This window comes from Phytophthora infestans, genomic scaffold, assembly GCF_000142945.1.
Source record: "Phytophthora infestans T30-4 supercont1.46 genomic scaffold, whole genome shotgun sequence".
Classification (NCBI taxonomy): domain Eukaryota; phylum Oomycota; class Peronosporomycetes; order Peronosporales; family Peronosporaceae; genus Phytophthora; species Phytophthora infestans.
The window spans coordinates 549,655-573,295 of record NW_003303713.1 but is presented as its reverse complement, the minus strand read 5'-3'; the positions used below and the strand labels follow the sequence as shown (position 1 = coordinate 573,295).

The window sequence follows — 23,641 nt, the reverse complement described above, 5'->3', positions numbered from 1 at the left end:
ATAGGGCTGACGGTAAACGTGATGAATGTCGCGAAATGAGCTCTGCGTTTATTAGGCTTTAGTAGTGTGCGAGTCCTTTTCAAGATAACGTTGTGCAATAAGAGTCACATGCCGGAAATAAAGTTTCTTTAGCAAAAGTATTGTTTCCTTACCAACGTTAGATGCGAGTAACAGTCGATTTTGTTTAATGCAACAGTCGTGCGCATATACCATAACGACGTCTTACAGCATCACGAAACCCTTAGTTCGGAGATCAAGAGACATGAATAAGATAAACAAGGACTTGATGAGGATTACAGGGGGCCCGGTGGTTGTTGTCGCTGGCGGGACCGGCTTAGCTAGCTAGACAGCACCTTAAAAAAAGTGGAGGCTAGCCCATGCTGCCTCTCCAGTTAGTGTAGTGTTTGAGACAGTGTGCCTCCGCACAAGATGCTAACACAAGCTTAACACAAAGTAATGTACACTTCGAGTAAATGGTAGGGCAATCAAATAGGCGAGTGTTGTCTGTGGCCGATGACGTGAAGCTCCCGTTTTCTCCAAGATCATAGCTTTTCTTAATGAAATCAATCTAGCTGTCCACCAACATCGAGTTACGTATGCCACTGAGCACTCATTGAGATAGCCGTGCACCACCACGGGACGATGACGATGCACATGTACGATCCTATATGGACTGCTTCGTACAGATGTGATACGAGGAAAATATGGATTAATCCTTAGCTGCCATATCTCCGTGCATGACATTCACTGTGGATACGGCGAGAAGAATACACGTGGCCATTAAATATCTAAAGTATTTCGCCCAGTTGGACGGATACAGCTGCGGTGTCATAGTTGCTGTACATACTCTTTCATCTATATTGAGCGCTGCTTCGCCGCCGATGCTGTAACGAGATACACTGCTGAACTGACGCGGCTAAAGTTACTGTGGATAACAGTATGGAGCTCACGCGTCGTACCTATAGGGCCAGCCGATATAGAAGAACGTATGCAGATTGGCGTCAAGTGTTTCGCAAAAGGAAGTTGAAAAAACTGGATATAAGTGAATACAATGGTGGTTACACTTGTATTCAACTTCAACCTTGCGTTATCATTGGTTTGGAATATCAATTTGCATCCGTTGTGTTTGCCAAATCTAGGATGCCCTCATGCATAAGGTTAACGACATTGACTGATTTCGAGACGGACGGGATTGAAGTTGGGATTCTTGAGGCTTGCGAGCGCTTTGAATGCTGCGACAGCATCCGACAAGCTCGACATTGCTTAACATTGGCATTGTGTCTCGGAACGTCCCAAGAGAACATCTTGGTATTTGCCCTATCGGACTTTGTACCGTACGCAGTCAGTAATCAATGCCTGTCGTCGGCGTTTTAACAGGACGCACCAGTGCTATTTACTGTCAATGATGATTAAACACCAAAAGTATTCGATAGGCTACGTTATATTAGCGACGCTAACAATGAGCATCGTCATAAAAGCAACGCCTTCCTTAGAACAGTGTTACCAGAGCTACGGTAGGAGGGAGGGGTTCACTTCACCTGCAACATCTTGCAGCATTCGGCCAAAAACACCGACATCGTGAGCACAGTACTTGCAGCCCTTCAACGTGTACTCGGACAGCATGGAGGTCAGTTCGCTAGACGACTCGTTTTCTTGGCCCATATCTTTAAGCTCGCCTCGAGCTACCGCCAGCTTGCTCATGTGCCCCTCCATCTCGAGAAGGCTTTCCTGAATCATTGCGAGATCTTAAACTCGCGAATAAGCCAGCAGTTGTTCCAGACGTGATGCCGACGATCGTCCGGGCGCTCGCTCGTCACTCGCACTGGAGCCAGCAACTGCGCCATTCTTTATTCTCTATGTCCATCGAGAGAGATAATTAGGGGCAATTTAATCGTGATTATGTCCCGTATTCAGAGTGTCCCAAATCTTTGCGAAAGTCAAAATTAGTTTTAGCGTTATAATTCAGTCACCGATAAACCAGAAGAAATCACATTAATGTCGATAGAGTGGTGACATAGGGTTCGTTACTGGGGGATTGTTTTCCAGGTGTCGATCGCTTCTAAGCGTAGGTGCCATTTAAATGTAAATACACTTAAGGTCAACTTTAGAGAAGTAATCAAGGAAATGTGTAAGCACGTATGTGCCGTGCAAAAGGCCGCGACATGACCGCGGTGTCTGGTAAGGCTGCTCTTCTCTGCTGCTCTTGAATGAGCGGCAGGCGTTAAAACGCAAAGTGGGGAGCAGCCTCCGCCAGAACACCGCTGTTTCGCAAAAGGTAGATTAGTATACAAGTAGCAGATTGGTCAATACTAAAGTCTTGATAAATGCACTCTGGTTGAGTACAACATCTTGGCAGCGCACAGCCAACGATGTCCTTGTGCATACAGTCCTCGGTAGAGTCCTTCGCAATTACACGCATGTGTACTCAGTGTAGCCGGTTGTAGTGTAGCCGCAAGCTGCACTGCCAGGCGCAGGAGTGTCCTTGGGATGTGTCTTGCAGACACTGGCAGTGAACGGTGGCTCATAGACAGGGGCACTAGATACTTGCAGACTGCATTGCACTGGTGCTCGACACGCAGGTAAGCTCACAGCTCACACTCCCACTTGATCTCGGCGACGCCCGTGGAAGTCGACGCGATCACACTCGCGCATCCTCGTTGCCGCCATAGTCCTAGCAGTAGCATAGCCAAAAGCACACAGACAATAGCAGTCCACACAGTAGCAGCACTCCCACTCGATTGCCCTCGTCTTCTTCAATGTCAGCCTCCGCATCAGCAGCAGTAGTCAACGCAGTAGCAGAAGTCGTAGCTGTAGCCATGCATTGGATACGTTGTCGTCGCTCGACACAATCGGTAAGACCTTCATAGCCTTGCGTGTGTGTGAATTTCACCACTGCAAGCGCTTTTGTCATGATATAGGCCACCATCTTAAACATCACCTGCAGCAATCTGTCTGTCCGTCACACTAAATTGTCGTGCCTTTCACGCTTTCCGGACAAATCATTGGATAAAATAATTAAAATACTTCTACTGGCTGCCGAGCGCAGCGAGGCGGGCCAAATCGGCACCTTCTGCAGCCCTGCGGGCCTATGGGCCCGCCTGAGCCACAATCTGCCAACCTACCATGCGAGTAGTGAAGCGAGCCCGTGGCGAGCGGAGCGGAGGCAAAACACAAGGAACGGCATTCATTCTTACCCGCCGCGTAGCGGCGGCACTCGGCTAGTATCATCAGTGCCGATGTGTTGTGCTGTAAGCTGCTTTAAATCCACATGGCGTCGGATCATGTGGTACTTGTTGTCGATATGTTTTGATTTTCGAATGTTTGCCAGGTTTCGCATTTAAGGCAATGGCTCCTTGATTGCTTCAAGTAGTTGAGGTACCGGGTGCTTTCAGCTCAGCTCCTTACATAGGCCAGCAAGCCAGAGCAAGTCCTTGGTCGCCTCTGCCATCGCAACGTACTCTGCTTCACAGGTAGTGAGTGCGTTGTTACGAGATGCATTGGAGATGACGTTGTCGTCAAGTATAGTGATGTAGCCACTGATACTCCGTCGATCCACAGGGTCGTTCGCATAATCAGCATCGGAGTAGCCACTAACTTGCACATCAGTCTGTAGCTTCACATGCATCACTAGTCCAAAGTCACACGTAGCGCAGCACCCTCTTGGCTTGTGCATAATCCATACGATCGTAGCCCGCACGATACTTGCCCAGGTGTCGGGTAGCATGAGCTATGTCAGGCCTCGATGCACTCACGAGGTGCTGGAGAGCACCCACTAGCTCTCTGTAGGAAAGAAACTTCTTTGAAGCAGGCACGTCTGTCTTCGAGGGCGTTGTAGCTTCTAGTGTAGTACAGCCGTTACAGTTATCCTTATGAAAACGCTTCAACACCTCCATTACGTACTGCTTCTGGCAGTACACAATTTGCCGGCGCGGCCGGCCAATCAGGATCTCGACGCCTAAGAGATATTTGACTGTGCCCATCGTCGTAAGCTCAAATGTCTTTTGCAGTGAGACAGCGATCGTGGCACACAGGTCACGTGGTCCCATCAGCAGTAGATCGTCCACGTAAACAGTCAGTCGCAACTTGACTTCACCATTTTTCCTCAATGCATAGAGGCCATTGTCAGAGTCCGTCCTAGTAAAGCCCATCGCAACAAGCTTCGCATGAAGCGTGCGATTCCAAACGTTCGGTGCTTGCTTCAGTCCGTACAGGCTCTTCAACAATCTGCAAATGGATCCAGGCCCATCCACCTGGAAGCCAGGAGGCTGCTCCATGACGATAGTCTCGTCCAAGTCTCCATACAGAAAAGCCGTCTTCACGTCAAATTGCAGCACCTCCCAACCTCTTTGTGCAGCGTAGTAGATAGCCGCACGTATAGTTTTGAACCGGATTACAGGTGCATAGGTCTCAGAGTAGTTAATCCCAAGTTGTTGTTTGAATCCGTGGATCACTAGTCGCGCTTTAAATCGCTTGATCCGTCCACGCTCGTCTCGCTTCACAGCAAAGACCCACCTACACGTTATCACTCTCTTGGCATGTTTGCGGGGTACAAGTTTCAAGGTCTTGTGACCTTTCAACGATTGAAGTTCCACCAACATTGTAGCTCTCCAGTACTTGCTTGCACGTGCTTGTTTGTACGTCGTCGGAATCTGCACATCCGTCGTCGTAGCCTGCACTAGCGCTACCACGTAATCCGACAATCGAACGTTCGCCTTCTGCTTTCTTCTTGGTCGCTTTAGGCAGGACTCTAGTGGTGGAGGTTGGATCTCGAAGCCACTTATCTCCTTCTCCACCTTTGCAGGCTTCTTCTTTGTTTTGCGTCTCTTGCGCTTCCTCGCTCCCGAGCCTTCCTTGGCTTCTTTAGCAGGATCCTGCAACACGGCAGGTGCTGCCACACCAGCAGTCTCCGCAGTGTCCTTGCTCACCGGTGCGCTAACGATTGACAAACTCCCACTCGAACTCAACTCAGTTTCTGCAGGTTCGTCAGCAAGTGGTACCGCCTCAAGTAAATTCTCCGCACTAGAGATGCCGGCAATCTAACCTGGAGGTACGTCTCCATGTTGCTTATGATGCACACCACAGGTACAGGCTCGAGTAGAGTATGATCATCACCAAAGAATGCATTCTCTAACAGGTGCTTCATATAGATGCCATCAGTCGTGAGCTCCTCATGAAACTTCACATTGCCACTACGAGCTGTCACCACTTGAGCAGGCACCAGGTCAATGAACTTGTAGCTTAGTGTTGACTCACTGTAACCCAGTTATAGACACAGTCTTGCCCTTGCCTTCAGCTTATTTTTTCGTTTGTCTTGACTCAGGAGGAACACGCACGTGTGCTAGACAACTTCAATTACGCAAGTCATCCAGCATAGGCTCCGATTCGTACAGATTCTGGTGCGGGGACACCAAACCTAGAAGCTTGGTGCGCAACCAGTTCAACGTCGTCACCACATGCAGAAAGGCTTCTCCCCTTAAGGAACTGGGCATGTGTGTGGCCATCAGAATTGCTCTAATCCTTGGTAAAACCACGCCGTTAGCACGTTATACAATGCCGTTCTCTCGAGAAGAGTAGGCGTTTGTAAACTGCTGCTCAATCCCTTTGTCAATGCAGTAGTCACTTAGCTCCTTGCTTGCAAATTCGCCTCCTTGGTCATAGTGAAGTCGTCGCACCTTCTGCTCAGAAAAGCGAGTTTGCAGCCTGTTCAATAGGACTTTGATGTGAAGCGCTGCTTCACTCTTCTTCCTAAGTAGGAACGGTCACTTTTACCTTGTAGACTCGTCTATGATGAAGAGATTCATAGTAGCTCCATCCACAGACTGTTCGTTCACAGACCAAATGTCCATCATGAGTCTCCAAAGGTTCGGACCTCCGTGATGGAATCCGTTTATAAGCCATTCTTACCGCCTTACTGGCAGCACAATCAACGCACTCGTACGAAGTCAGACCTTCTGATTCATCTTAACTCCAACATCGAGTTTGTTTGCCAACACTTTCACCGTCTCCATGCTCATATGACCAAATCGCTGATAAAGCAGCTCCATGGATTTCTTGCTGTTCATGTCCTCTTTTAGAGCTGCCATCACCATCACTCCAGTCACTCGCTCTGCACGTAGTCGGTAAATACTGTCACGCATCATGAACTTGAGTATTGTGCTTGGCTTGGAGATTCAAGCGGTCTGTTGATCATATGAGCATGTCAACTTGAAGCTGCCCTTCGTCTGTAGGTAGCCCAGACAAATGATGTTCACCTTCGCGTTCGGTGTGTACACCACGTCGTCCAGGAGACGGTCCTCGAGCTGGTCAGTTGCCTGATTAACAGCACGCAATAGCACAGACCCACAAACAGAAGTGTGTTCAGTTGTGCCATTCGCAAGGTCAAGTCGACTGGCTTGGTCTTCCCTTATGGTAGTAAACAATGACAGGTCACCACAGACATTTACCTGGGATCCTGAGTCAAGTATCCACTCCAGAAACTCAGACTGAGCAGATTGCATACCTTGGTACTGGTTCACAGCGTTGATTTGACGAGAGGCAGAAGGTCTGTTGCCACGACGGTCTTCAAATCGACGTGGAGACATGTTCCGCCCTTGGTAGTTGTCACGTCGAGGTGAAGGTCCTCTGCCTCTCAAAGGATTATCACACCACTGCTGCTGCGGAGACGACGGTCCATAGCGACTCAGTCGATCATCGCGTTGGGGTGGCGGCTCATAGCGACTCGGTCTCTCGTTACGCCACTGCTGCGGACGCGGTGGAGATCGATAGCGCCCTGGATTCCCTCTTGGTTCACGTCCTCGCATTGACGGAGAACGGCCTCTTTCTCTTGGTGGAGTTCGTTCTCGATTGAAGAATCGGGGTGGTGAACGACTTCGTCCTCGTCCTTGAATAGAAGGGTCAAAGTGTCCAACATCTTGACTCCAGAGTCCTCTCTCGTACGCGCTCCCCAAGTTAGGTCTGTAATCATTGCGCATCCCTGGTTCTTGGCGTCTGTTAAACCCGACATCAGGACCTCGACAGCTATCCCCCGGCACAGCCGAACCCCCTTGTGGCTCAGCTTGATTGCGCCATGGCTCAAGTGTAGGCCCTTTCGAGTTACTCGACAGTCCTTGTCCCAAGTAGTAGATTACTGATTTTCACGTAGGTCCTGGTCCAGCTGTAGACCAGCCGCCCTCCCCCTGATTATACGCAGTGCTAGATACAGTAGGCTGCAGACCTCGCTGTACAGTAGTTTGTACATCCTGTTGAACAGCAGGTTGTCCAGTAGGTTGCACCTCGGGTTGTACCGCAGATTGTATGGCAGCTTGCACAGCTACCGGTGCTTGCAGTGTAGACAGTGAGGTTTATTGTCGCCGTTGCTGTAGTCCTTGCCCTCTAACTTGTATGTGTCGAACAGGAACCGCAGCCTGCAGCTGCAGTCGCTGCGTTGCTTGCGCAACCGTCGATTGAGTGCGCTGCGTACTTGCATACGCACCTTCAACGACTCGATGCTCTCCTCCTTCTTCACTATCCGCAGAGAACGTTAATGACCATACAGGTGATTGCGTAGCCGTAGGCGATAGCTCAGCACCGTCGGTAAGATCAATTGCATTCGCATCGCATAGTGATAGGCCAGCAAACAGCCCTTGGCCATCTTCGTCCAAATCCACAGTGTCCACACGACATACAGAGTACACAACGACACAGAAGCCCTGGGGCTTCTCTCTTGCAGTTTTCCTGTCAAGCTCTGGCTTCAGTTGCTGACCAGTGACAGCCGTACACTCGGCGTACCAGTGTCCTTCTCCTTGGCAGCTCGCGCAGCTGTACGTTGCTTCTTGTCTGCAACGCCCTTGGACCGCTTGCGCTGTGGCTTGTTGCGCTTGCGTCCTCGTGCTTGACCTTGCCCTTGATCCGTTCCGACGTGAGCGACTTGCATTGAGTGCGCGACTGGTTGTCTGGTCTGCACATGCAGCTGGTCACGCTGGTGCTCAGCAGCGCGCAGTCGCTGTAGAGCTTCAGCAAGTGTAAGAGTCTTGCGATCATGATTATAAAGCCAATCACCATGTTCACGGGCGAGATCTTTAAACGCTTCCACGCTGTTCGACAGTAGTAGGCTTGCATGTTGCCACTCAGCGAAGTCACCATTAGATTGATGTAGAAGTGTTGCCTTCTTCGCGATGTCGCCAACGTACTGCGACACCGACTCGTTCGCTTGAGCCAGCGCGTCACTAGCTCTTGTGGTAGGTAATCAGGATAAAATGTCATCTCCAGCCTCAAAGTGCTGCGTGATTGCACCGTAGAGCATAGCGGCGGCGTCCATATTGTCGTGGATATCGTCGATCTTGAATGTCGTACGTAGGTCAACAGACAGCGACAACGCAAGCGCTGAGAACGCCTTGTTCTTACGCGACTTGTACCACACGCGATATTTATCACGACGCATGCCTTCCACTGCATCACAACGCTCAGGGCCGTAGGTGATGTCACCCAGCATCTTCGGCTCGAAGTGCCTCGCTCTTCCAGGCCTTGTAGTCACCCTTCCGATGGAGCTTGGGCAGCTTGATCGGGGGCGAGCTGATGAGGACCTTGGTGTACTCAGCAAGCTCGCCATCGATGTAGCGGCCAGTAGGGTTCATGTTGTCTAGAGGGCGCCACGGATCGTCGGGGTCTCGGTCGCCGTTTTGTTGGTTTAGCGGCGACTGGAGAGGATTGTCAACTGGCACGGATTCTTCCGTGTTCGTCGACGAAAGTTTATGCATACTTTCGAGTAACATTTGGAATAACGGGCGGCCACCCAGAATTCCAGTCAATGAACGAATTAGTTTTTCTGCATCACTGTGCGAGAGTGATGCGTCATTGTTCAAGCTTGAATTTCCTGCCAATGGGGTTGAAGCTTGATCTTGATTGGTCGAAATTCCAGAACTTGTGTCTGGAACGCCAGCAGCCACGTCAGTCGCAGACTGCGCCCTGATTGGGCTCATAACCAGTGGTGACGTAGGGTTCGTCACGGGGGGATTGTTCTCCATGTGTCGATCGCTTCTAAGAGTAGGAGCCATTTAAATGTAAATACACTTAAATGTCAACTTTAGAAAACTAATCAGGAAGTAACGTAAACACGTAAGTGCCGGGCAAAAGGCCGCGACATGACCGCGGTGTCTGGTAAGGCTGCTCTTCTCTGCTGCTCTTGAATGAGCGGCAGGCGTTAAAACGCAAAGTGGGGAGCAGCCTCCGCCAGAACACCGCTGTACCGCAAACGTAGATTAGTATACAAATAGCAAATAAGTCAATACTAAACTCTAGATAAATGCACTCTGGTTGAGTACACCATCTTGGCAGCGCACAGCCAACGATGTCCTTGCGCATACAAGCCTTGGTAGAATCCTTCGCCATTGCACACATGTGTACTCAGTGTAGCCGGTTGTAGTGCAGCCGCAAGCTGCACTGCCAAGCGCATGAGTGTCCTTGGGATGTGTCTTGCAGACATGGCAGTGGATGGTTGCTCGTAGACAGGGGCACTGGACACTGGCAGACTGCATTGCACTGGTGGTCGACACGCAGGTAATCTCACAGCTCACAGAAAGCTTTGCTATAAAAACTTGTCGAGACGTTGTTACAAAGTAATTTAGTGTTGTACTAACGTGACTCCAATCTTGGAACATCAATATTTCCCGAAAAATGTTGCTCATGTATATACGACAATATAACCGCTTCACCCCGGTCCTTAGGAGCCTCTTCTGAATTACTGCTTGAAGAAAAGCTCAAAGATCTTCGCGAAATTTAAGAAATTAACATCTTAGACTGGGCAAATGAAACGAAGATAAACATCTATGTTTTTCCTTACTGTTTTCCTTATTTATTAAGTACTGACACTAAAATAAACGGGTCAAAGGCCCACACAATTCTACCTCCACCTGCCAATACCATGGTAACTAGGTCAGTTTTTTAAATTTGACGTTGCGGTTTTCACAAAAGTTGCATAATACGCGTTTTATTGCACTTTTTAGGAAGGCTCATTTACAAAAAAAGAGTTTTGCCAAGGTGGTCACAATTTTTAGCCGGTCCAATACAAAAACCTATATAAAATATAACGTTTGTGATTTTGGACAATGTGCGGGCTGAGCTTCTGTGGGTGATTAAATGAACATTAGGGATCAAGACCATAGTTGTCAAATTGTGACTTATACAGTAATACAGCTACAGTGGTCACGGTAATGAATCTCATTGAAATTATTTTGTGTGGAGTAATTGTTTTATTTCACACAGCAATTGATCTCCGTGAGAGTATTAATGAACTCCCATTAAATAGTGTTTGGTAAAATAAATCTCATTGCTATTATTTTATGTAGCCCTGAAATAAATCTCACACCTACATGTCGGTATAAATTATACCCGAAGGTGGAGTTACAGTTAGAACATAGATCTGGCACTGGACTGTACAGTGGCAGAGAGAATTATTTAAAAAAAAATCATGAAATGAAGAAGGTTTAGACACAAGTACATGCAATCATATAATTTAGAGCCACAGCCAATTGGTACTTTTGTTGGTATTATAAAATAGATACAGTGAAACTTTTCTTAAGTACGAACATCAGTGTTTACAGCCGAGCAACCAACGGATGCCAACAGAACATTCCACAGAACAAACATCACCACAGACCTAACTCTAAAAGAGAGAATTGATACCCTATGCACTGCTGCTGCGGGACTTGAACTCACAATGCAGAAATTGGCTAGGGAGATCATTAACCACTGCACAATTAGCAAACCCGATAGTGAGTACAAGATATCACCCACAAGTGAGATTAATAATGAACTCTGAAAAAGTTTGTTCACGTGAATTATTCTGAACAAACTTGAGTGAGAATATTTAGTGTATGAGATTATTTATCAACTTAGATTAATTACCGTGACCACTGTACCTATCTCCTCTACTTCCTACAAGTTGATCCTGACTGCCCACGGTACGGCGTCAGAGACTTCTCAAACACCTGAGACACGTACTCCAATCTCCCTAGAACTTGCAGCATCGGTGTCAACATATCTGACTCGCTGATGACACTCGTCACGCGACCGTATCCGATATCCCAATCAAAACGCGTCGAGCCGTGAATAGCGATGGACTGGTCCAGAAGCTTGGACGCAAGCAGACGTCCTGTTGCATCAGCGTCTTTACCGCACAGGTGCGGGAACACCTTAATTAAAGTATGCTGTGTTATGGTAAACGTGGTAGTAGTTCAAGCGATAAGCGACTCGGTCCCACTCTTCTGTAAGCCATCGAGCTCTACCTCGACGTCTTGAAACCACGAGAGAAGTAGGTCCAGTTCCTCATAATCGCTTCGACTCCTCGTCCGGCGTTGTACATGACGTCGGGAGCCATCGTAGAGCGCAAGAAATCGAGTTAAGCACTGGCAGTGGACTCACGCGACCTATCAGACAAGTCGGAGGCGCGTAGACCGTACCGGAACAGACGGAAGTACTCGACGGCCACGTACCACAGCGTCTTTTTAGAGGGCACCGCAGCAGCAACCGCTCTACGTCGTTCTTCTAGCTTGTCGATTTCTTGCTGGAGGTGGCGGTTGTTCTCCTCCATAGTCTCCATGTAGTCCTGCTGTTTCTTTCGGTATCGGATCTGACGGACCCGACGGATCTCTCGAAGTTGGTTCTGTTGTTCAATGAACCAATCCTGTTTGACAAATTCGGCTAGGGAGTCGTGGGAGGAGATATCGCTGCTGGACTCGGCCAGTAGCACGAGCTTGGAGCTAGTGGGACTAATGGGCTCCTGACGTTTCCTTTTCCGGTCCACGGGCAACGGTTGAGTGTACGAGATGCCGTCGTATCGCACAGACGTAGGGGCGTTTTGTTTCATCGCCTCTTGGTCGGAAGACCGAGACCAATACAGTGGATCCCCACTACGTGTATTGTTCCTTTAAGAGCGCTGCGCCACTCCACCGATCACTGCATCGCTAAGGACGCGGTTGGTTGGCGGGTGAAGAAGGCAAGTGTCCATGAGAGAGAATAGTCTTCCTGTCTGGGGCTTCGAATCGTAGAATGGGGATCACGATCGGCAGTTCGGTGGACCACACAGATACAGTCTCTATTCTTTGCACAGTACTGTACTGTACATGTACTACCGGTACATAAGATTATGAATTGTGAAAGGTGGCACGTGACGCGTAAACACAGCACGAAACGTAGTCCTCAACAAATGACTTGAGGCTAGAAAAGATTTTGAAAGGATTCGCACGATTTGGAGAGCGTAACCGGACTGAACACTGTTCAGAACAGTGTTTGACCTGATCGCGTGAGACTCCTTCAGGAAGCCGCTGCCATTGGCAGCAGATTGGCAGCCTGCCAATCTAATGCAGCTCAGTGAACTACAGTCGTGCACCTCCAATTCGGCACCGGTATCAGTCGATACCCTGCCAGATTTATGATTACGCGAATCGGATGCGCAATTACCTTTGCCCATCACCACCCTAGCAATTAACCTCAACGGTTTTCCCCTCCTCGCCGAGGGATGACACGCCGCATCGATCTGATTTTAAATTTTGGATCGGACGTCTTCTTACAAACACCCACTTTGATTTTTACCGCCAAAGACAATGGGACATCGCCCTTCCTCCTACATGTCCCACAAAAGCAGTCTTTGTGCGAGAAGCACAAGTCAGATCCTGCGGTCTCACTCCGAACTTGCTCGTTGGGCAACGGAGCGCTTTAAGACCCCCCAAGCAGTAAAGCGCACTACCGTCCAGAGTATTCTTAAGCGGTTCGCGGAAGTTGCCGTCTTGCCGGACGCCTATCGCAACCGGAAGCGCTGTTGCGCGCCCGCGATTCGCGCGTCTGACGCCAAGATTAGAAGATTGACGTGAATGCTGTACTGAATTAAAAAATAAAATATCAGTGCACTGGATTTGCGTTTGTTTTTTGCTTTACGTTGTGCACATGCTCTGGCACTGTTGATATGGTCCGCCCTGCCGAATTGGAGGTGCACGACTGTACATACTTTATGTACAATACTTAAGTATCCACTGCATCGTAAATGGGTACAGGGCATCCTCATTCAAGTTGCTTCATGTAGAGCGTGCAGTCTCAGCTGAAGAGGTATTTACACGTGTCATGAACCAGACTCCGCTTACGCTTCAGAGTGACTTTTTCCCTTCTCCATGTAATAGTTTCCAAACTTCATTCTTACTTTTTTAACAGTAAGAGCATCTGAATTAGCTTTTACTCAATAAAGCCTTAATTCGAAGTGTACTCTTACACGCCAATCGGTGCCAGAGCCTGGATTCCAGGTGGGGTGACCACAGTGAGACATGAAGACATAGGACTCAGGAGGAAGGGATCAAACCTCACAAATAAATGTCAGAGCGTTTTAATACATTCTGCTCGGTTCTGTAAATTGTGTTTGGCTTCAGTTTGTACTTTTTGATATTCCTTTATGTAGTGATATAGCACAGTTTTTTTTAAATACCACCTTTTATCACTATTTAGAGGGACCACTAGACGATTACATCGCCTTTCTGTTTATGGATTACATGTCTGCAATGTTGTACAGCGTGAGCAGGCGCAAGTCCCTAATATGGAGCGTGCAGCTCTGGAATCATACCCCCACCCGTCTTTGTGAGCTACAGGAAGCACACGGGTCTCCAGGACTACCATAATTGCGAATATGAGAGTCCTGAAGTCACCGACGAATTTGCCGTGATGATGTTGCGCTTGCACACAGGAATCTGACGGCCATCGAATAGCTGCTATTAGTAAACCTGCCAGGGGGAGAACGTTGTCGTAGATGAACTCACTGAAATGGGTGTTGGAAGAAGCAAATGTCGTTGCTGGACATTTTTGGATGTAACTCACCAAACAATCATTGTGTTTAGTTAAGGACTCCTATTTACTCATAATCATGGATTCTGTATCAGTATGTACAATCTGGTATGTTAGAGGTAATTTTGACTTGGGCTCGTATGCTGCCGGTCAACGGGGCTCCAACAATAATACCGTCGGTAGTCACAGCGTCAGGAGACCGCTGTTATATCTTATTTAAGGGGATTACTATCTTGGGATGTATTAATCCATAAAAATGGATCATTGTTTTCCATTAGCTCACCAGTCGAACCAGCAGTAAATAAGACTATAAACACTGTCAAACCTTAAACAAATGGTTCTACATACCGTTAGCTACCGACAATCTGGCTCTCGTTTGCTTGTCATCGTAGCAGCCACCACATTTGATCTAACGAACGGGTTGATGTATCCACGGTTATCAGGGGGCTGAGTTGTTAAAGTTGATCGTTTGTGGTGCTGCTACTGGATGTCGTCGACGGGTATAAGGAATCTATTTTGAGGAGATCTGTGGGATAACGACCAGAAACGTTTGTGAAGTATAGTTTGGAACCGCTGCTATGCTATGCAAGCCTTTTTGGCGTCCTGTACAATCAGACTTTCCCATAGTTAGTCATCCCACCATAAGAATACGTGCCTTTTTTAATTTCTTTTACACCTGAGGGGGAGAAAGGGGGCGGTATTAAGGGTCTTGGTACTACTACCGAGGGGATTGTGGTAAGCTGGCCTTCTATTTTGTTAATCTTTTTTTCCTATTGAAGCCTGATATGTATTGAGACGATCAATCAATGTGATTGTCTTTCTGATCTGTTCTGCATTAGTCGCTCGCTGCCGGACTGCCACTCTTTCCAGGAAGTCTGGCCATCTTTCCAAGTGCCGAGGGGATTGTCTGTACCCTCTATTAATTGTGATACCGGTACTGTACAGTACTACAACCCGTTTTCACGCCCTTGGACTTTTAATAAACTTCTTGATGTGATGCTCCTGCATTCAAATTAACGATTGACTGTAGTTTAAAATCTTATAGTTTTGCAAATCCTATATGCTCCCCCCCCGCAAAGACGGGTGCAGTACTGTACTATCCCTACCGGAACTAGGGGTACCATTCCATGTCCAGTGCATACCGGTATGTTGCTGTCGTAACGTTGTTTTGTGCTGCAGAAGCTCTGCCAGAACGCAACCCGGTGACGGAGCAGGAACTAGGATAGGCATGCTTTTCCATAAATCAGTATTTTTGCAACTGAAATCAGAAGTTTCATAATAGTAATGCTTGACGAGGACATACGCTAATAACGTTAAAAGTTCTGGTTGTGCTTCGAACAGCACCGATCGCCGCGCCACGTGGGCCACGCAGGCCTGATGGCCATGAATATCGATCCGAATGCTTTTGATCGCTAAGAATGTGCCAACTTCCAGACTGCATTGTCGGACGGCTCAATCTTCCGATGTTTCGATCGGGCCAGAGATTTATGCAACGGAGCATAATAAATGCAAGACCGGTTTGATTGTCCAAAATCTCCATATTTAATATAGATTTTGGCATTCAAAGCAGAATCAGAGTCTGCCTTTGAACTGATTGGCCGAATTTTTTATCGTTTATTTTAAGAGGTTGGGCACGGAAAAGTTTATCAGAAATGTTACGCAAAAAGCTACTTCGCTCCTCAATGTAATGCCAAATACATACAAAACCTAGCCTATAAAATCGCCTTACCAGCTCAGCAGTACCATGTACCTCCAAGAAAAGGGCCCTTTCTACTGAAATTACGTGCAAAATTTAAAGACTAGAGTCGATTTTGCGGCGCTAACATAGATTACTTTTTCTAACGACTACATTCTACTGACATTAGTTATTCAATTCGGGTTGAATATCAGCAATATTTTTATAAAAACTCAGTACTGCTTTTGTACTGATTTACGGAAATACTTCGACTGCCATTCTTGAAATCCAATAAAAGAGCGAAGTAGACACCCAGTGGATGACACATCGATATTTCGCATCATTGATTGCGTGGGCAGCTGTGTGCTCTCTAGTCTCGACTCGAGAGTCCGGCTGGATTCGCAAATGTACTGAACCGTAAACGCTGTGACCATCATTTCTCATTTTCACTGTTCACTCCGATCGACTCACTTTAAACGTGCCCATTGTCCACTCAGAATGAATAGCTGCCTCCTTCAACCGCCTAAGCGTAAACTTCTCAGCGACGACGTCATCGGCGGCGTCTCGTTGCGGGTGTAGGATAATGCGTCCTAAGACACGTCCTAAACTGTCCTATTTGTCCTAAATTTTACAGGGAGATTTTCCTAAAAAGCGACTAATCCTTCGTTACAGAATATTATAATTTGTGTCCTCCAGATTGTCCTAAACCTCAAATATTAACTTTTTCCGGACTATCTACGTAAATTTACGTAAGAGTTACTTAAAACTCACATTGGCTTTACTTATTGTCCTGGGGCACACCAACCATTTCTGAATCTCCACTACTGCAGCCAAGCATCATGGACCATTGCGGCTACTCCTTCTGCAGCTAGGGCGCTCGCCTATCTGGCCTCTGCTGCCACCTGCGGAAGCAGTGTCTTGTCCGCTCTGCTCACGAGCGCGAACATTCAACAGTGCGGCACGGACCACTGAGATCCCGGACCAGGCCACCATTGACAAGATGTGCGCCTCGACTGCCTGCAACACCCTGCTCGCTGACGTGAAGGCCATGAACCTGGAGGAGTGCCAACTGCCGGTCGGTGTCGGTTCCAACCTGAAGGCCGACCTGGTAGTCTACGTGCCGTCCAACTGCCCATCGACGTCGGCTCCCAGCCCGGACTCGCCTGCCACAAACGCACCTGTTGTCGACACCCCGACGACGCCAGACAACTCGACGAACCAGGCCGAGCACACCGCCGCGCTAACCAAGACCCCCATCGCTTGCGAACCGCGTCTTCGGATCGACTTGCAGCCAAGTAGCCCTTGCGAGTACTTTGCTGCTTTTTGAGCCCCCCCCTATGTCGTCACGTTCTGATTATTAACCGTCGTTTGCTATGTGCATGTTGAAGTCGCTCAACCGTTATTAGCGGCTATTATTACCTTCAATGACTATCATCCTTTGAAACACTTTAAAAATATTGTCACACACTTTGTAGTAGAGAAGTTTTGTTGAGGTGCTTTTCGCGCACAACAAAGAATCGGCTGCTCTTGGAGAGAGGGGCTTTAAGATGTTTATTGTTTCTAGCTAGGCCAGTTGAGGATATGGCTTGAGGACAGTGCATGTTGGGCTTGGTGTTGTCCTAATAGGACAGTGGTCTGAGTTGCAGTCTGTCCTAATAGGACAGACTGAGTGTCCAGTTGTCGAGTGTCCTATTAGGACACGCGGACCCTGGCTTGTTTCGTCCTAAAACTCATTGTGTTGTCCTAAATATGGGTTTGTTTATGAGCCGAATTGCTAGTTTTTTATCCCAGGTTTTAGGACAATAGGACACTTTAGGACTTCTAGTAGGACGCATTCTCTCCTACCCTCGTTGCGTGCCAACCAGACCAAGCAATACTTAAGCACCAGTGCAGACTTTCGTTGGCAAGACGGTAGCGGCCCCCCTCTCCCTCCACGTCGTCTTTTGAAAACTGAACCAGTCAATACCGTCGATGATGCTTCCGTAGCTCAGAAGAGAAAGTCCTTTCCTTCTGAACACGCCCAAATTGTGGACCAAATTCTTGGCGATCAAAAGAGACTCCGAGAACTTCGTCGCTTACGGCAGATTAGATACCGGAAGAAGAAAGACGACTACGCCAATGCCCTCGAAAATGAGACCCACCAGCTGCAAGATGAGATCAACACACTCGAGAAGCGTCGACGCTCTGTATCCTCAGGGATCCCGGCCAAGGAGGATGTGTGGAGCGTCACGACTGAGTACTTTCGACTGTTCCGCTACGGTCTAAAGACGACTGGTGCTACTGAGTCGTCAGCCCAGCAAGACTTGCTACGCAACGCTATGGCCCCGGACGTGGCGTATAATGCTGGTCGTGGCCCAGAAGCGATGCTGAGGAGCTGGAAATGTTTGTCCATGTGGTTCCAGGACGTGGAACTCGAGCCGGAAAGACTGGTAAAGACTAGGCATTCCATAGTCGCTGAGACGACCACTAGGGTAGAGAGGACACTGCGGAATGTGTTCCCACATCTCTCGGGAAGTAAGAAAGGCCGCGCTCTGGGTGACAAGCTGCTGAATCAACGACTTATTATGCGAGGCTCGGTGAGATTCGAGTGGGATCCCGTGTACTGCCGGATGGCGAGCGTAATGAGTCAGTCGGACGTTTTAGGACCTGTGTTGCGTCTGCTAGGGGACTTAGAAGACACGTCTTACGTATTTGAGAAGGCTTTAATCTCTCCGGACTTTCAGTGGAGATCAAATAAAGTATAGTTTTTATGTGCTATCGCGTAGGTCCTATTGGAAGGTTTGAGCCTTCAGGAAGTATTATTGCGTAAGTAGGACCGAGGTATTTTGTTATGACTCGGTGCTTGGCGTATGGGTTAGTGGAGTGTACACCAAATTCGTTCACCACTTTGATCGAGACTCAAATACTCTCTTCGAACTTCCTCCGCAGTTGATGTGGCCTTTTAAATGCGTCTGCTTACGGACTAAAGAAGGTGCTCCAAAGCAAATGGCTCCCCAAGCATTGAGGGGAGCTCGAAGACATAGGGCATCCGTCCACACTTAAAGATTGGTCGAAAACACTGCTAATGTAGTCAAGGATACTGTAGACTGGACGGAACACTGATGCTTGTGTTCTTCAGCACAGAAATAGACCGAGTTTTTTCAGCAATTTTAAATGCAGTACGAAGTGCTTACATATTTACATGCATAGACATGACACAGCTTCGACGCAACAGCAATTACAGTAACTACTGTTGCATAGCCAACTTAGAGTACTGTAAACTCTTCTGATGGAGCGGATTATCAGCTACACGACAGTGTTGTTACGGTAGCGCTTCAGAAAAAATTGGAGGTGTTTATAAATACAACATGTTTACTCTGTCTGTGAGCCCTTAATTTATTTTGACGGACACGTAGACACCAGAGTAAATGACCTGTTCTTCGTGTGTGTGATACTCTACGATGTGAGAGTCCTCCGTAAGAGCATCTCCACCTGTAAGCCCTATTCAAAGTCCTGATGGGCTGTAAGACCCATGTTTTCCCGTTTTAGAACTTCAGCGGTAGTACTCTCTCCAAGAACACTTGTTTTATCCTAATAAAATGCATAATTTGCTCATGTTTGCCACATAAAAACGAGTTTTGTTTTTCTTTATTGAATTGGTGGGGTTCTTGTAACCGTTTTTTTTTCGGAGATAGTTTATTTATTATTTAAAAAAACGGCATGATTGGCGTCCAAACAGGTATTATCCAGATTTCTAAACAAGTTTTGTCCAGGAATGAAATTTATTTTTTTATTTTTGAAAAAAACATTTTTCCTCACAACCACCGATTGGGAGAACAAGTCACGCGGCAGCTCCCTGACCCCATGAGTGCGGTCCCTCTTCCTCCCTCGCCATGACACGGACCCACAAGACTGCCATGATCAAGGCACAGATGGTGGAGGAGGTTCGCCTCGAAGAAGAAGAAACACGCCGGCGAAACGAGACTTGGGTTGCAGACGTTGAAAGCGCGCGAGCGCGCTCTGATAAAGCTGCCGCGTTCGGCCGCGCGAGCGAGCGCCAGAGCGACGATCCCGTTATAACTCTTACTACAGGAACTAAGGACGCAGAGGAAGAGGCCTACACAGAAGAAGAAAAAGAGGGAATAGAAGAGCAAGAAGCCGAAGAAGGAGCTGCAGAAGAAGTAAGAGCAAAAGAAGGTGAAGAAGAAGAAGAAGCTGAAGAAGAAGACGAAGAGGACATTGAGGTAAAGGCTTCTGGAGTAAAGGAAAGGCAAGGAAAGAAATGATCACTTTCGGATGTGGAAGATGAGTATTTGGCTGGGGTCCAAGATTTTGACGGATAAACTCAAACCGCGTCAAGCACAGTAACGGGTCCAACCGCACGCTATCTGATTCAAATATTGTGTCCTATACTTGGTCGCCCCAGTAGTTGGCGTACTCACCCTTGTCAATGAGAGCCATGTAAACAATATACCCAGGAGCTCCATCATCTCATCCAGTGTTACTTTAGGTCGCTTTAACCCAATTAACGCGGGATTCTGTATTCGACAGATTAAGTGATATTGCAGGTGTAAATATTCCGAGAGCTTATACGCGGGGAGGATGACGTAAATTCCCCGCATATACAGTTTTGAAGGGCTTTGGGTGGGGGGGTTATCACTGAGGATCAGCGCTGGTGAGATAGACGGGTATTTTCAGGCATCCATAGAAAATACAGTATAAGCGGTGAAGAAGTATGAAAATTTAGTTCCCAGCCATTTTATCCCCCCACCTAGCTGCCACTCATTCTTAAAACGATGGACGTGCTGGACAGTGTGGATATGAAGAAGTTCAAGAAGCTGTGGAGTCAGCTCGTAAAGGACGGCTGGAAGGCAAGGCCGCCGACGGGGCTGAGCGTCGGTCACACGTACGTAAAGCCTGGAGTGAAGGGCAAGCTTCGCAAGGATCGCGTCAATGCGGACTATTTTTGTTGTACGATGATTGGTATATTCTATTGGTAAATGTGTATACTAAGTGTACATAATTTCTAGGGACGCGCCGAGACCGGTTACTGCGCAAGGTGAGCTAATAATTCTGCGTACGACAGAATAACGAATGCTGTAGGCAATTTAGTTCTGTATAGCTGCGGCATCAAGCAACTAACTACAGCCGTAATGGTATTCTGTATGATGCAGAGTTGAAGTTTATCTAGGAGCTGAGCCAGACAAGAAGAAGAAGCAAGGCTCGTCACAGAGAGCCGTCATCCGTAATATCACAAAAACGTTTGACGGACAGGCGAGGCAGAGATTGATTGTAGTGGATAACTTCTACAGCTCGCCTGCGTTGGCACTCGCGTTGCTTACTGTGGAGTTCTACTACGTCGGTACTCAGCGTTCGGACAGACTTGGGTGGCCGTCAGATCTCATGTTCCCACAAAAGAAAAGGGCGAAGTACATGCCGAGGGGGACGTACGGGATCGCGCAATGAAGACAGTACCCAGCACTTGTTGCCACGGCCTGGATGGACTCCAGTCCTGTGCATCTGATCGCCACGGGGTGCTCCACCACGCAGACCCACGTGACGAGGAAGGACAAGAAGACAGGAGCTCTCACACAGGTTCCGTGCCCGCAATTGATCGCAGACTACCATTCTGGAATGGGTGGCGTGAACACCCACGACCAGATCCGCCTTCAGCGGTATTCGATACAGCGTTGCGTGGCATTCAAGAAATACTACCGCCAACTATTTCTCGCCTTCATAGATATGGCACTCGTCAATGGCTTCATTCCTCACAAGATAGTAATGAAGCGGAAAGGTAAGCGTGCGCCCACGCACGTGGAGTACATGCCGCAGCTTCACGTGGAGTTACTTGTAGTTACAGCTATAAGTTTCCGTACCAACCGACACGCAGAAGATCCGGCGATTGTGCCGCCCGGAAATCGTGACCACATGCTGCGCAGCACTGATGAACTATACAAGGCTACATCCGACAAGTGCAAAGGGAAGAGCAAAAGCTGACAGCATCTCTGCAAGGTATGCTCGGCGATGAGCCCACCCAATGTGAAAAGCTTCGAGAGCAGGTTCTACTCTCGTGAATGCTCGGAGGCTTTTGAAGGATATATTCCTTTGTGTAACACGGTTCGGCGCTCGGAAACGGGGAATACATTGACATGCAGCCAAATATGGCACGGATAGTGGGGTCGTGGGGTTGCTACTCCGGCACATCGGCGGGGGCGAATTCGCCTAAGTTCTTGTCAACTTGTTCTGCTTAACGGTTACCAGGATATTAGTTCTTGTGTGTTCCTTATTGCCGCTCTTTTCAGCATACTCAAAGTGCCTGTACCTATCAATTTGGTTCAAATTATGTTTACAAGGATATTAGAGTTTCCTTATTGACGCATTTCATCCTATAATATTACTGCAGTCCTGCATACCGTAGCCGTAGTAAATACGCGATTACACTGCGAGTCGCACTGCGATCACGAGAGGGCTACTGGCGGTATGATAATCATCTGCGCTGAGGTCTGTTCGGACAACATTCACGCAAAACAAATACTTCGGCTAGTCGTAATTTACAGTGATGCCGCCCACATGCAACATTCACCTGGGTGACACCACTGGTACAGAGGATACCAGATATAAATCACCATTCTACCTGATTAAAGTAAAGGTGCTGTTTCTGATAAATGCTGAAACGACAGGTTATGCACGGTAAGAGAAGAAAATCCACATTATTGGGTACGACAATCCAATGTAGATCTTTTGATAACAAGCGTATCAAGTGCTGAAGTAAATTTATTTCAGTTTTGAGCTCAAAACGTTTATTTGTGTCTGAGTGTACAAAGTTAGAGTAGTTATTGGTCAGAATGACTCGCCTCCTCATATAAACTCCCACATGCGTACCAAATAGCCAATTATGTGTGTTTTTGGCTAAAAATAACGTAGGACCATAGCAAGCACAATTACAGATTTCGCCTCTGAGGTTTCAGTCGTTGCTCTCGAATTACCTCGTGAGACTAACTAAATCAAACTTATGGGGATATCGCTTTGTTGTGATTTAATGATCAAAGCATAAACGGGCTGCTCTGAGGCTCGAAGTACTGTACATACTGCACTACAGTCGCAGATTATGTTAGTGCTACCACAAACGTAAGCGATTGCGATGGGTGAGTAATTTGGATGGTACACCCAGCCGCGATCACTGAGATGCACAGTAATCCATGCATGTAGCCAGAAATCGCCAACAAACTGTAATTTATCGAAAAGCTCACTATAAACGAATAAAAAGACTTCCGTTCGGGCTGGCATTACCAGACCAGTATCGGTAATACCGGTACTCAAGAGCGCTTAAGCTTGAGCAGACAGACCAGCACCGAGCTCCAGAGCTAGCCGAACATTGCACTCTCCACACCAATCTTCTTCGACACCAGTGTTGCTCTTCTCAGCGGACACGTTAGACCTTGTGATATTAAGACTCAACATCTTCGCTTGGTCAAGTGGGATTAGAGACGTTCAGCATTCCGTGCTCTTCTCTTTAAAGTGAAAGGAACACGAAATGCCAAAGGTTTTGTAAAGGACGACCTTCGCGTCCGGGTTTTCCAGATAATTAAATCAGAATTCTGATACGCCATGTATTATCCAGGTTGTGTTCCAGGTTTCATGCAGTTTCTCCGAATCAGAAGGCGTAATTTATTTTGGATAATTATATTTCACTACCAGATTTTTACAGGTTAAAGTATCTGGACAAACGTATGTACGGTGCTAAACAAAAAATGGAAGTGAGCAGAGCTGAATGTCTCGCAGCCGACAAATATGGTCAAATGTGGTCAGGGCATTGTCCAGGTATAACACCTGTTCAATTAGCATGTGTCCGACTTGTTAACGGTGTAGAGGTGTTGGAACGAAGCTTGAGGCTGAACGGAGTGACTTCTGCACTTGGTGCGGAGACCGGAGTGAAGACACCTGAGTGGAAGAAGGAAGATTCGAAAGTGATTGATTTATCGGGGCTTACACTGTTCTCACTACCTAGGTCATCCAATCATTCTGTACTCGAACAATCATCCTACTCGTCCAATTATGGGTGGCATAAACAACGTACTATAATCACAGCGGGATCGTATTGGATCGGTTCAGGTTGATCGGTTAATGGGTACAGCTGGTACACAGTACCAAGACCAGCAACCCTCACTACGACTTGGAAAAAAGATG

At 47.6% G+C, this 23,641-nt stretch overlaps 2 protein-coding genes and 2 pseudogenes across 2 annotated transcripts; 3 read left to right on the top strand and 1 right to left on the bottom strand.

Moving 5' to 3' along the window:
- Positions 1 to 10,718: 10,718 nt before the first annotated feature.
- Positions 10,719 to 11,842, bottom strand: PITG_16884 (uncharacterized protein; the record flags this gene model as incomplete). Its single annotated transcript, XM_002897268.1, has 3 exons — positions 10,719 to 10,725; positions 10,978 to 11,128; positions 11,398 to 11,842. The coding sequence occupies 3 exons, from the start codon at positions 11,840 to 11,842 to the stop codon at positions 10,719 to 10,721; spliced, it is 603 nt and encodes a 200-aa protein (XP_002897314.1).
- Positions 11,843 to 16,378: 4,536 nt separating this feature from the next.
- PITG_23099 lies at positions 16,379 to 16,736 on the top strand (annotated as a pseudogene; the record flags this gene model as incomplete).
- Positions 16,737 to 17,451: 715 nt separating this feature from the next.
- PITG_16883 lies at positions 17,452 to 18,296 on the top strand (annotated as a pseudogene; the record flags this gene model as incomplete).
- A 2,939-nt stretch (positions 18,297 to 21,235) lies between these two features.
- Positions 21,236 to 21,451, top strand: PITG_16882 (uncharacterized protein; the record flags this gene model as incomplete). The annotated part of the gene is made up of 1 exon (XM_002897267.1): positions 21,236 to 21,451. One exon carries the CDS (start codon positions 21,236 to 21,238, stop codon positions 21,449 to 21,451), a length of 216 nt encoding a protein of 71 aa, XP_002897313.1.
- Positions 21,452 to 23,641: the final 2,190 nt, after the last annotated feature.